We start from the raw sequence: 14,706 nt of genomic DNA, 5'->3' as shown, positions 1-14,706 counted from the left end.
TATAAACTATGAAAACTGCAAATTTTTCTCTTTGTTTTAGTGTAAAAAAAGTTACATTACACAAGAATATTTACATTTACAGACTAGCCTTTTACAAAAAATGTGAATATCTGAAATCTCTTAAGAGAAGTATGGGGAATTTTAATAATATTCTCCCTGTTATTAACTGTTTTGTGTATTTTTAGATCCACTGTTATCTCTAAGTTGTGATTCACATGTCTAAATGATAAACTAATGTGTAATATTGTTAACATTGCACTTATTTTTCTTAATATTTACAGGTTGTTCATATTTGTTCATGTTATGTTCGAGTACAATTCGTAGATGTAAATTTTCATCACAGAATTTTCCTTCTTTCACTCAAAAGTCATCCTATTACTTATATTATTTTACTGGTCCGGCCCTCTTTATATCGTATTAGGCTGGATGTGGCCCGTGAACTAAAATGAGTTTGACACCCCTGCTTTAACTCTTAATTGTAACCCCAGTGTTATTATTGTTCCTCATCTTACTACCTGATGCATACCTGACACCAGATTTGTTCTACCTATGCATTTCCAAATAAAATGTGCTCTGTACTTAATGTTCCAATTCATATTGCTAGTGTTGAAAAATAATTCAACTTATGTCTTACTAAATGTAAAGAGAGGCTAATATATGGTGCTAATGAATTGAATAACTTAGCTGTGGCTTCGGTCAATGACCTTAAATCTCTTTGGTTTTTAAAGTAACTTGAGGTATTTTATCTTTTCCCCTCAGTGTGACTGATCTGATGTTCTTTTAGCTCAGTTTACATTAGCTGCGTTTAGCTTGCTTACAGATTTCACTGTTTGAAAAAAAAATCAGATATTTCATAACTACTAAAACCAAGTGTGACTTTTATATTGATTGTCTTTAAATCCCATAAAGGATTTAAAGACATATAATATGGTGACGCTCCATATTTTTGCACACACATAGAACAGAGTGGATTTCTGGTACTGAATGGGTACTGACAGCTCCTTTAAAAAGTGACATGCAGACCGTCATGTCCATTCTGTGGATGTAGTCTGGTCTGGACTCTGTCTCTGGGTTCTGGACTGTAACACTATATAATACTGTATGGATGTTGAAAAACAGTGTTGATTTTGAATGAACAGGTTACATGTATGGTGTTTCATTTTGTGTTGTATATAAACTTCTGACTATTAGGTTTGTTCTTCTGTCTCCTCCACTCTAATGTAACAACAGAAACTGAAAGACAGAGTAGTGTATGGGAGCACAGATTTACTCAAATTAAATCACACACATTACAATATATCACTTTGCTTACAGTATTGCGATATATCACAATACCATAATCATATCATCAGATTTTTGCAGATAATTTTTTTTCCTACATATGACAAAATATAAAGCAAAGGTGTGATATTCACATTATTGTCAACAGATCTATATGTTACATTTTCTACTTTGTTTCAATTATTCTGCATAATCACAATACACACCTTCATTCCCCTGGTTGAAACTAATATGTTATATTTCATCACCACCTACACATCATTTCCCACAGTTTGACCTTTGACTGGCCCTTTTTAATGATGTGGTCGCATCAAATCTAGCCTGTGCAATTTTTATTTATACAACCTAAAAGTAAAGCTGAAATGCAAATTTATTTATGCATCATAGTATTTAATGCTAAAAAAGGTTAGGGTAGGGTTATACTACATTAGAAGTGTAAAACAGACAGAACGTTGTTAAGAGCAATTATTTGTATGGAAATTATCAACTGATATAACTGTTCAAGTCTGACTTTGTAGTAAAGCGTGTGGAAAGATGGAAAAACGGGAAGAAATAAAGTGAGATGGAACGGGTTGTCTAGGAAAAAGCATATATGAACAAGGAAGAGGGAAGTAGAAAGGACAGTGGAAAAAAGAAACAAGAACAGAGAAAAAGGTGGGGATAGAGGTACTAAAGACAAATTAGATTAGATATGAGAGATAAAAAAAAATGAGTGAGCATGGTGAGAAGAAAAGGGCAACAATAAAAAGACAGACAAGGAGAGACAAAGAGATTAAAAAAAAGGATGTCGACTGTACAAGAGAAGGACGGCAGGTTGAAGAGAAGCATGGAGACTCTGGAAAGGACAGTGATAAAACCAGCGAAGAGAAGGAGAGGGAGAGAGAGAGGCTCTGTGTAACATGGTGACAGCGGGGGAGCTGTTTGGCAGGAGAAACGTTTGGCATTTGGATAATAAAGCAGATAGCCAGCATTCTCCTTTCAGTCCGCCGGGAGACAGGAGCCGCCAACCCTGCTGCCCACTGCAGCTTACACAAATATGACTGACACACACACACACACACAGACACACACACACACACACACACACACACACACAGATCCACAACACTCAGCTTTAAATGTTCCTTCATCTCCCCTAGCTAGTTTCATTCACACCCAGATGAACTGGCTCAGCTAAAAATATTGCTTCCCTGCATATTCATGTTTGAACATTTCCTCACACACAGCGACTGAAATGGATGGTATTATTGTATTTGTTATGTTTTGTGTATGTGTGTGTGGCAGCCTGTACTCTCTGATAAAGCTCTGCAAGTCACCTTGGATCAACAAATCTGGAATTAAAAAAAAAATGTTTATCATTGGTGAACCCCTTCATCTTTTGCCCTGGAGTGTGTGTGTGTGTGTATGTGTGAGTGTGTGTATGTTTGGAGTTCAGGAACAGGAAGCAGAAGAAGCTTTAACATTATCCACCCTGGCAAAGAGATGACTCTGCTATCCCCCAAAAATAGACCAAATATATTTATTTATAAAAGCTCATATTGTTAGCCTCATAGCATAATTGCCTAACTCATACTGTATATGGGCAAAAGCATTGGGACACGTTGAATTCAGGTGTTTCTTTTCTTTTCTTTTCCCTTTCTGGGATACAAAACAATAATGACAAATCCCATAATATAGTTTTATATTCTAATAAATATCATATTGATTGTTTATATCTCAAATCCTCATGAATAGGACAGCTGTAGACATGGTGTGTCTGAATATTTTTGTCCATATAGTTTATAAACATCAATATTTCCTTAAAGTTTAATGGTAGAATTTTCTTCCTCAGGGAGATATGAAGAAAACAGATGGTTAGTTGTGGTAGAAAATTATTACAGTCAGAGCATGAGAAATATTTTAGAAATTTAGAGGCAGAACATTTAAAATCATAGTCATGGATAAAAATAAAAATCAATGTTGAGAGAAATTAAGTCAAAACCATCTCTGAAGCCTTGATGAAGTAAAGATAATAATTCAAACCAAACTATTCAATGCAATGATATTTATGACAATATAAAACTATATTATGATATTTGTCATTATTGTTTTGTATGCCAGACCCCTGTTAGAAAAGAAACACCTGAATTCAACGTGTCCACATACTTTTGTCCATTTGTGTATGAGTTAGGTAATTATGCTATGAGGCTAACGATATAGAGGTTATATATACAGTGAAGACATTGTGGTGGTCTCTCACCTGGAAAATACTAGCTCCATATGGTGTCCTCCATGCATTCAACAGATTGTCTTTTCCTGTGCTCACAAACCATTTGCCTGAAATGACACAAAGCACTTTAAGTTAAATAAAAACTCAGGTGACAGAGGCTGAATATACTGCTTTAGGTGTGTGTGTGTGTGTGTGTGTGTGTGTGCGTGTGTGTGTGTGTACATACCACAGTAGGCAAACTTGAGGGAGAGAACGCAGCTCTCGTGGAGATGCAGCTGGTACTTGTCGGGTTTGGAGACGTGCAGGACTTCCACATTACTGCTCTCCATTCCCACAGCCAGCCACTCGCCTGTGGGACAGTAGCCCAGAGAGAAGATCTGGGCACAGAGAGGGGGAGGGATAGAGGATTAAAAAAAATAGGGGGGGATGGAGAAAGAAAAACACAGGAGGGGGCAGAACAGAAGAAAAAAATAAAGGTGAGGGCGTAGAAATGAAAACAAAAAGGTGGAATGAGAGGCAGGGATAGGGGATGAGGGAGGAGAGAAGATTAGAGCGATGAGAGATGAGCGAAAAAGAATCATCAGAGGAAGACGGGAGGACAGATGGAAAAAAAATGGAATGGGAAAAAGAGCAAAAAGAGACGGATATAAAGAAAATAGAGCAGAAGAAAGGACGGGTGGAAATTAAAAGGTACAAAGACAAAGATGACATATAGAAAGGTAAATTTAGAGAGGAATAAGAAATAGAGAGATGGAAGGGAAGGGAGAGAGAGAGAAAGAGAGAGAGAGAGATGGTGAAAAATGATGAGAGAGAGAGAGAAAGTCATTACAAGGTGGATCGAAACTCATCTGACAGTAGTGGTCAACTCTATAGCTCTGCTGTGGCAGTGGGGAGTGAATGAGAGGACGGTGAATGTGTGAGACCACGACACTGCAGGGATGAACTCAAGTCATGGATATGGATGAATATGTTTGTGTTGATGCATATTTAGTGTAAATACAGTGGAAAACACTTAGAGTGATCATGTTTACTAAGGCATCAGCATCAGAATCAGAATACTTTATTAATCCCAGGGGAAATTATTGGGTGTTAAAGCTGCTCCATTTATGTAGAATAAAAAGTAACAGGGAAAAATTACCAGTCCAAAAAACCCAAACATTTTTATATAGCTCTAAATATATACAGTGTGTGTGTGTGTGTGTGTATATATATACAGGGTGGGGAAGCAAAATTTACAATGAACATTTAGTTGTTTTTTCTCAGCAGGCACTACGTCAATTGTTTTGAAACCAAACATATATTGATGTCATAATCATACCTAACACTATTATCCATACCTTTTCACAAACTTTTGCCCATATGAGTAATCAGGAAAGCAAACGTCAAAGAGTGTGTGATTTGCTGAATGCACTCGTCACATCAAAGGAGATTTCAAAAATAGTTGGAGTGTCCATAAAGACTATTTATAATGTAAAGAAGAGAATGACTATGAGCAAAACTATTACGAGAAAGTCTGGAAGATACTATTAAAGAAGAATGGGAGAAGTTGTCACCCCAATATTTGAGGAACACTTGCACAAGTTTCAGGAAGCGTGTGAAGGCAGTTATTGAGAAAGAAGGACACATAGAATAAAAACATTTTCTATTCTGTAAATTTTCTTGTGGCAAATAAATTCTCATGACTTTCAATAAACTAATTGGTCATACACTGTCTTTCAATCCCTGCCTCAAAATATTGTAAATTTTGCTTCCCCACCCTGTATACATACATATATACACTAGTCAACATTTGCTAGGGATCAGGACTATAACTTTGCTATATTCGGGGGTGTAATTCTGGAAACTTGAAAATGTACTTTCCCAGTGGAGTACAGCCTGCGGATGCGGATGCTGGCCACACACATTATTGACATCACACCATATGTGTTTCAGAACATTCTGAGTGGTTTCAGTGAAAACAAAATTGGAAGAGTAATTGTTGTGAACTCTAATTTCTAGGGTTGTATCACCCTTTTGCCAGAGAGTGCAATAAAAATTTATGTATTTTTTACCTTTTAGTCCATTTTTCTTTACATGACTAGCCAAAGTACACACACAATATATGAAGTCACCCAAAATATTATACAACATCAATTATTGTGCAAATATAAAACTGATCCCTAGCAAATGTTGACTAGTATATATATATATATATATATATATATATATATATATATATATATATATATATATATATATATATATATGTATATAAAATCACAAAATTAGAACAGTAATTTCTACAATATGTACTAGAAAATATATTATCAATATAATTAAAGAAATATACATTAGTGTAGAAAACTATAGCTGTGTGTAATTATAATTCTGTGGTTGTAAGGTGGAGTTAAACAGTCTGATGACCACAGGCAGGAATGATTTCCTGTGTGGTTCAGTGGTGCGTTTGGGTGGAATCAGTCCGTCACTGAACGTGCTCCTGTAACTGACCAGAACGTCATGGAGTGGGAGTGGAGATGTCTCAAAACAAGTCCACATTGGACAGTTTATGGACATTTCACTATACAAACAACTTTCTAACCTGGTATATTATTAAAAATATTCAGGTTTGCATAAAGAACTGACTCCAAAGCAGTTCCAATAATCTATTTTTGATTTAACACAATGAACAAGTGCTAATAAGTGCTGTGGTAAGTGCAGGGGTGGCTAACAGGGTTCACCCTTGAGTGTTTCTCATCCACAGGAAAAAAGCATTAATTTAAATTTGGGGATTTTGATGATACCAGACCAGATGGTTACAGTAGTTTAAAAGCCTGGGACTGAATCACTCCTCTACATATTGCTGCTGAAGTAGACCATCATCAATATTCATTTTGAGGCTTTTCATACTTGTGGCTGCAACAGTTATATAATTTCCTCACAATGAAAACTGACTGTGAATGAATGTGGGGAAAGCACCTATGGTTGAAGCCGCTCTCAGCTCAATGTTCAGCCCAGAAGAGGTGGTTTTAAAGTGAACATAAGCTGAGTGAGGGAATTAAGGAGACAGTCTGAATACAGGGTGGATGAATTGTATTGGATTGTATTGTCTGAATCATAACTACGAGCATTTAAATGGAAAAAATGTGGGAAAAAACTGTTCATTATTGCTTATCAAATTTTAACCCATAAAGACCCAGTGTTACTTTTGTGGTCATTCCCAAATGAATTTTCCTCTATATTTAACCTTCCTTAAGTGATTTATCACCATTTATTGTACTATTATCTTCTGTATTTTGTGTTTTTTCAGTGAAAATCAGGTATTTTCCTACATTTAATTCACTGATCATGTAAATGTTCATTAAAGCTCAGATTACATTTGCGGGTTATTATATCAGAAAAAGAGAAAACTGAAGAAAAAGTCATTTTTTTCGGTAAAGATATCAATAACTGAACATAAAACAAGCATCTCCATCCACTGTCATTGATCCAACTCCATGGGTTTTACTGGTGAATCAATGCTATAGAAGATGACAGTGTTTCCATGTTCACTACGGAGCCTCTGAACATCCAAATGGGTCATATCTGATGAGCATGAAAAGATGACAAACTATATTTTACACCAATTATTTACAGAGGATTAATGGATCAATAGGTATTAAACAGTTTAGATCAGTGGATCGTTTTGGTCGCCGGGGGCTGTTTGGGTCTGAATGGGTTAATAATAAACATGGAGTTGGAAGATAAGTTAAAGCTTCAGTGTCTGATGTTCAGTGACATTTAGTGGCAAATTAACAAATGAATATTCCATCATCTTTACCTATCAGGGCAGTAAAAAAACATGCAAGTTCCTCTTTAGCAGCAGTGTTTGTTTAATCTATTCTGTGTTATTCAGTTAAGGAGAGTAGAACATGACCGATTAATCTGCCGATTATAGCGTATCACAGATTAATCAACATCGGCCAATATGTAACCGATTTATTAACTTTTTAAACTTTTTTTGTTTGTGATTGCATGGCTTGCTTTGCAGTTGGACTCATTAAAGGTAGGTGTCACTTACATTTTAAAAAATGAAATACCAAACAATTTTTATGTCACTACTTACAAATTATAGACACATCTTTTTCAAAAGTCTGCTCTTCCCAGCATAAAAACTACCACATCTACAGCACATGGTTCTCCACAGGTCACATACTCGTCTAATATAAGACTATTGCCACGTTTCCACAACATGGAACCAGCTCGGCTCAGCTCGACTCGACTCAGGTACCAGGTCCTATTCCTGGAGATCATTTCCATTACAGGATACTACCGACTTCACAGTACCTGGATGTCATAGTGATGCGGCGTGTTACTTCCGTGTTGTCTGCTCAGAGCATTGCTGATAAACTCGCTTGTTCCATGTTGTCTTGTCAAGCTCATGCTGAAATTTTACATCGGCCACCAAAGACTGAATCCCCTGGACTGACCATGGTGTAGTTTTCAGGTTGTCATCATGTGGATTAACCTACCGCTATATTTACTGTCAACTTCTGCATCTGTTTTTGGTAAAACAGTGGGTCACAGAGAAAACTCTCTGACCAATCAGTGGTCTGCAGTGTTTACACGTCACGTTTTAGTATCTGGTCCCCAGTCTTGGAACCTCGGGGGAGGTGATACCAAAAAACTATGGTCAATGCATTTGCCTATAGAAGCCCGGCATCCATGCACTTCAATGGGACTTCATGGAACAGTTTTTTTCATTGCTTCAAAACTGAACGGTAATTGGATAAATGCTACGATGTTGTCCCGCCCCTGGACGCTCAGTGTCTCTGGGGGTGAATGGAGCTGTGGGCGGAACTCGGCCGGGCTGGACGCCAGGCTTCCACATGCTGATTGGAGGATCAGTCGAAAGGCTGAATCCCGTTTGATTGACAGCTATTTTTAGATCTACTCCTTCACTTGACAAAGTTCAGTTTAATACCATCACATATTCTGCTGTGAAATCGAGAGAGAAACCACTACAAAATTACTTGTTCATTTCTTGCACTGTAAATAAAACCCACTCATTGTACTTCCTTGTTTCAATTTAACATACTTTCAACGGTTTCTTGTTTAGTTGGTACAGTAAGGTCACTGACCATTTTTTTTAAAAAGGAACGGAGGGCCGAATTTATGTTTAAATAACTTAGCTTTTTTTTTTTTTTTTTTTATGTAAGCCGACAATGAGCGTCCCGTCTCTGAAAGACAAGCAGCCACCACTGAGTATCAGGTACCAGATTTCAGGTCTTTTTTCGTAATGGAAATGCAAAAAGGCAGAGTCGAGTCAAGTCGAGCCGGTACCACGTAGTGGAAACGCGGCATATTATACAGCGTTTGAAAGTTGTGTAAATTATCTTTGTGAGATAAACAAAGATTTATGCAACTGTTACTCCACCTGTCCACAATTACCTAATATAAGATAATTATATCCTGTGCAGATCAGTGTTCTTATTTCATGTATTGGCCAATATATCGGTTATTGGCCGATATATTGGATATCGGCTTTTTTTAGCCCCTAATACTGGTATCGGCATCGGCCCCAAAAATCCCATATCAGTCGAGCTCTAAAGGAGAGTTATTAAGTAACTGGTGCAAACTGCGATTAGTGTACAGAAGAACTATGACGTTACCCATTTATTCCCAAACTGTTGTTTTTAAGCCAGTTCCTTGTAATTTGTCCATCTGCATGTTGTTTTCGTGAGCCTGAAGTGACCATATTTGGACAAAAGGGACAGAACCACAGGAGCCTGAGAGGTCAGAGGTGGGCTAATGCTATATACACTAACTTCCTGAAATGGTAAATGTCATCAAGCACTATGTAACAAAGTAATTTTACAGTCTTTTTAGTGGAAACCATTAATTATATTCTACCCTATCACATCTAAGAGGCTCCAAATAGAACAGATGAAATCAGAATGAGTCCTGGAAAAAAAAAAATGTATTAACCTATTTTAAGAGAGAAGTTCAATGTAAGTCTGTGGGAGGCAGAGGTTTTTGGAGTCAGTGACCATCAGTGGCATTACAACTTTAAGATACTTCCACAGTAGTTTCATTTTGGTGCAGAGGTCAATGCCCCCTGTGTAAAATGAAGAAAAGACAAAGACAAAGTTTCTTCTGACCTACTGAATGGTGAAGTCATATGACAAACTCACAGCCTGGTTACTTTGTTTATTTAAAGAGCTCATTCTAGTGTACAAAAAACCACCAACAAATTCTCATTTTCCATGTGATTATACACTAATGAAAATGATTAAAATGTTTTGTTCCATTTCTGTAGTTAGATCCTCCTAAATCCCTCTTAAACACTACACCTCTGAGTAGTGTCGGTTTAGAAAAATTATCTATTTTAGGCGTCAAATTCATTGACAAAGACATGATCAATATAAACGATTCCACTGTACATATCACAGTATACATGCTTTTGTACATGTGTCGTACTTGTGTCTGTATAATGATAACAACACATCACCAAAACCGATAAAGACCCAATGATACTTTTATGGCGGTTCCCAAATGGAGTTTTCTCTCTATTTAACCTTTCTTAGGTGATTTATCTTAATTTATTACAACATTATCCTCTGTATTTTGCATTTTTCCCTATAAATGATGTATTTTTCTGTATTTAATTCCTTATACATAATTAAGATGCTCATGAAAACTCAGAGTAAATTCAAAGGTATCGAAATGGAAACTTGAAGAGAAAATTGAAGAAAAAGTGACTTTTTCCGCAAATCCATCAATAACTGAACATAAACTAAGGCTTTCCATCCGCTGTCATTGATCCAACTCCATGGGTTTTACTGGTGCATTGCAAAAATCTAAATTTTACCAAGTGTATTTTTCTCATTTCTAGTCAAAATATGTCATCACACTTAAAAACAGAGTAAAGAGTAACTTTTCAGTTAGTTCAGTTTTTAGACAATAGATCTTGAAAATCTTATTTCAATAAATCTTACCAAGATAATTTTCACTTGTTCCATTTGGCAGATTTTTTTTTGCTTAATTCAAGATTTTTTTTTTGCTTAGTTTAAGCAAAAAAAATCTGTCAAATGGAACAAGTGAAAATTATCTTGGTAAAATTTCTTGAAATAAGATTTTCACGATCTATTATGTAAAAATAAGTTCTTATATCTCACTGACAAGTTACTCTTCAGGTGATTATGTCTTATTGTAAGTGTGATGAGATATTTTGACTAGAAACGAGAAAAATACACTTGGTAAGATTTTGATTTTTGCAGTGTGTATTAATGTTGTAGAAGATGGTGGTGTTTCAACAGTAGCTACAGAGCCTCTGAACGTCCAAATGGGTCATATCTGATGATGATTTAAAGCTGATAAACTGTATTTCACACCAATTATTTACATGTACTGACAGGTTTAGTGGATCAACAGGTATTAAGCAATTGAGATCAGTAGATGCTTTTGGTCAGCAGTGGATGTTTGGGTCTTTACAGGTTAAAGGCAGGCACATACTGACATGAATGACCCTCACAGACACGTACACATGTAGTGTAGAGTGTTGAGGAGTGTGTGCCGTGCACGGTGTGTACCTGCGAGGTGAAGTCATGCTGCTGGAGCTGGCGTCCTTCTCGGAGGTCCCAGCAGCGGACCGTGTTGTCCAGTCCTCCCGTCCACAGCTTGGTGCCGTCGTTGGAGATGTCGATGCAGCTTGCTCCATCTGTGTGTCCCTGGAACTGCCTGCAGGGAAAAAACACACACATAGACAAAAGAAGTCACTCATGAACAAACAGACCCACTCCCACTCCACACACCTGTGTGTTTTTCTTAGAAGTGTCAGACTAAATACATTTTAATCCTCCCCTCCTCGTGGCCTCCACTGCCTTCACAACACCTGATTCTCTTCTCTCCCCTGGTGAATACTTCCTTTTTACTGAATTCCTTTTTCCAGCTCCTTCATTTCCTCTTTTGTATCGCTCCATCTTGCCAAAATCTGGCTGCTTCATCCATCCGTATCCCCTACAGCTAGTTTATCCCTCCTCCTTCTCCTCCTCCTTCCTGTACCTATCCATAGGCTTTGGTGATTTTTTTCCTCCCTCCATCTTTCTGCTTCCAAACTCTACACCCTTTCCTGTCTTCTCCCCTCCTCTTCTCCTCTTTCATCTCATCCCCTCTCTTGGAAAAACTTTGTGAAATGCTTCCATATCCTCTAGCCATTTTCAAGCTGCCCTTCCTCCCTCCCCTAACTAAAGTCTATTTGTGGAAGCAAGACAAATTCTTTCTTTTTTTCAAGGACTGTGTTGTTACTTCTCCTTCCAGTGTCCTCCCCTCCTCTTACCTGACCAGAGTTTGGTTGTGAAGGTCCCAGACCACGATGTTGCCGTCGCTGCAGCAGGAGAAGCAGACCTTGTTGTCGGGAGAGATGGCCAGGGCGTAGCAGGCGGGGGCCGACGATGTCAGCTCCGCCTTGATGCGAGGGGTGGGTGTGGCTAAATCCCAGATGGACAGAGTGCTGGCCTCCCCGCCCACGATCAGGGTCCGTCCATCAGGGAGAATTTTACAGGAACGGATGTAGTTATCCCTGTTCTGATGGAATGGACAAAAGTAAACCAGGTCAAAATAATACAAATACATTTCGTTAGCTTCATAGCATAATTGCCTGTCATGTTTTTTGGCCAAATTGTGATATCTACATAAAATGAAGCAGCAGTGTTTGGAGAGTCAAGTTATGCAGATATTACAATTTGGCCAAAAATACAACAAATACAACCATTATGCTATGAGGCTAACGACATATATTGGATAGTACTGGATAGTTGATAACATGAGACAATCTAGATCCTGACAAAAACAATGTGAAAATGTTAACAAAGCTAAATGGAAACCTTAGATTTTCATATAATTTCTAGCTAAATTGAAGATGTATTTACTTATTTACAAAAAATAACACTTGATTTATGCTACTAAGAAGGATACATCACTTTAATGGACCATTTTAACAGTTTTCATACATTGATTTGGTCTCACTATTTGGCAAGATCATATTACTGCTGCACGTTTCATCTGTTTATTCTGTTAAATCTCAGATCCTAATTGCTTTGCTTCCTTCATCTCATCCCTTTATTACAATTTAATTGGCTGATGCGTAAATATATAACCCCACAGAAACTCCATAAATTAAATGGAAAATATCCCGGACGCACGCATCAAGAGTGAATGAGAAAAATTAACTCTTTGATTGTTTATGTGAGCACAAAAAGATTAGGACATTTTGGATGGAGGTATCGTGTACAATATGTAACATGCTGGAGAGAAATCTACCTCTGCACGCTTAATTACACATACTGAGTATTTATTATTTACTATTCAGTTATTACCAGTGACTAGTAGCATCTTAGTATTACTTATTTTATGTGTTTCAGGTGTTTTGAGTCTCGCGGAAGATCCCATCACATATTATGTATAATTATTAAATGTTTATCTTATTGTGTAATATATAATATTTCCAACGCTTACGTGCATAAATCATTTAATTTGATGTCAAATGGAACTTTTTCAGTTGTAAGAATAGAATAGAATAGGCTTTATTGTCATTAAACACACTGTGCAACTAAATTTACAGGTGGTCTCTGCCAGCGACAGTGCACTATGCGACCATATACAGCAGGGGTGTCTAATCCTGGTCCTCCAGGGCTGGTATCCTGCATGTTTTAGATGTTTCTCTCTTCCAGAACACCTGACGGTCCTTATCAGGTTTCTGCAGAGCTTGATGATAGGCTTATCGTGTGAATCAGGTGTGTTGGAAGAGGGTTACATCTAAAACATGCAGGATACCGGCCCTCGAGGACCAGGATTGGACACCCCTGATATACAACATATGCTGGTGGTGTTTAATTTCCACTAATTTAAAGCTTAGATGAAAGTGGTAAACATGCTGCTAATGGAGATAATTGCTGTTCAGTAACCAATATCTGAGGGGTAACAATAAATATTATGTGGATAAGCAGCAGCTCACTGTCATCCTTGTTTTTTAATGTGCTGTAAGACCCATCCTTTACAATCCTGGTCTTTTATTAGAATGCGTCTCTTGACAGTGGCATGTCTAAACTTTACACATTTGTACTAAATGGTGTCAAAGTCTCTTCAAGGAGAAATGCAGTTAATAGTACCAGTGAGGTTTTAAGGTAAGGTATTAAGAATCTGGTCTAGACCAGCTCTAAATGTAAAGGGTCATGAGAACTTTTGTTATGATTCGACGCTATATAAATAACATGTGATTGATTGACTTGAATGATAAAGACTTTTCTTCTATAAATCATTAAAATACTATTGGAAAACAAAGTCAGTGCAGTGGTTTTATTTTCTCTGTTTTTATTGAATGTTTGCGTGTCTCCTTGTGCCTGTTCTCGGTCCTCCCTCATGTCTCACCAGACAGTCCAGCTGGGCCATGGGACTCTTGCTGCCAGGTTGGCTGATGTCCCACACCTTAACGCAGCCTTTGCCTCCGGTGTAGACGTGGCGCGTGGACGTGCTGATGGTGACGGCGCACACCACCTCTCCGTGGTTCAGGGTGTGGATCTGACGGGCGTGGCGAGGGATCCCCGGGCCCAGCAGGGCATCGGGTGGAAAGGGTACCGGCTGCATCTGTCCATCTGCACTCACATGGAACGAGTAGGCACTGGAAAGACGAGAAAAGTACAAATCAGAACCGTAGAAACAGATTCAGCTCAAAAAGACCTAACCCTAGTGTGATAAAAGTAGACTGAAGGGCTGTCGAAATGGTCCAAAGACAGGAGAAAACAGGGGAATCTATTAGTCAATGTAAGTGAGAGTTATGGATAAATACATAAAGCAGCAACACACACAAATGACAACATCAAATGAACTCAGACCTTCGATAATATTTGCCTAAATTCTGGCAATTACTCTGCCCAGTGTAGCTGTGTAGGCAAGAATGCATAATAGCAGACAGTATTCCAGGGCAGAGTCAGTGTGCTATTACTAACGGCTGATCAATAGTGTAGCGGTTGGATCCAAGGCAGTTTTATGATTTCAAATTAGCACTGCAAGAATGACCTGCTGCTTTGTAACAAATGACAAAACACAACACAACGCCTCAGGGAAGCAGTGAGAGGATATTTGCAAGTGACTGAGGAGTCGACGTGGACACTTCAGCAGACACTGTCAGGTGATATAGAGGGGAAAATGGAACCTGCATCACAACTGTCCTGCGGTGGTCGGAGTACTCTCAAGAGTACACT

General features: G+C 38.0%; 1 protein-coding gene across 1 annotated transcript in view; it reads right to left on the bottom strand.

The window, feature by feature from the left end:
• Positions 1–14,706, bottom strand: part of LOC115417588 (transducin-like enhancer protein 4) — a gene marked incomplete at its 5' end in the record, with an annotated part of 40,109 nt that overhangs the window by 2,977 nt on the left and 22,426 nt on the right. The window contains 5 exon segments of the mRNA XM_075353464.1: positions 3,521–3,597; positions 3,717–3,867; positions 11,038–11,185; positions 11,784–12,031; positions 13,874–14,123. Of these exon segments, the coding sequence (XP_075209579.1) occupies positions 3,521–3,597; positions 3,717–3,867; positions 11,038–11,185; positions 11,784–12,031; positions 13,874–14,123 (874 nt within the window).

Source organism: Sphaeramia orbicularis, chromosome 4 (genome assembly GCF_902148855.1).
Source record: "Sphaeramia orbicularis chromosome 4, fSphaOr1.1, whole genome shotgun sequence".
Taxonomy (NCBI): domain Eukaryota; kingdom Metazoa; phylum Chordata; class Actinopteri; order Kurtiformes; family Apogonidae; genus Sphaeramia; species Sphaeramia orbicularis.
Note: the sequence above shows the minus strand (reverse complement) of the source record. Positions and strands in the feature narration are given on the sequence as shown.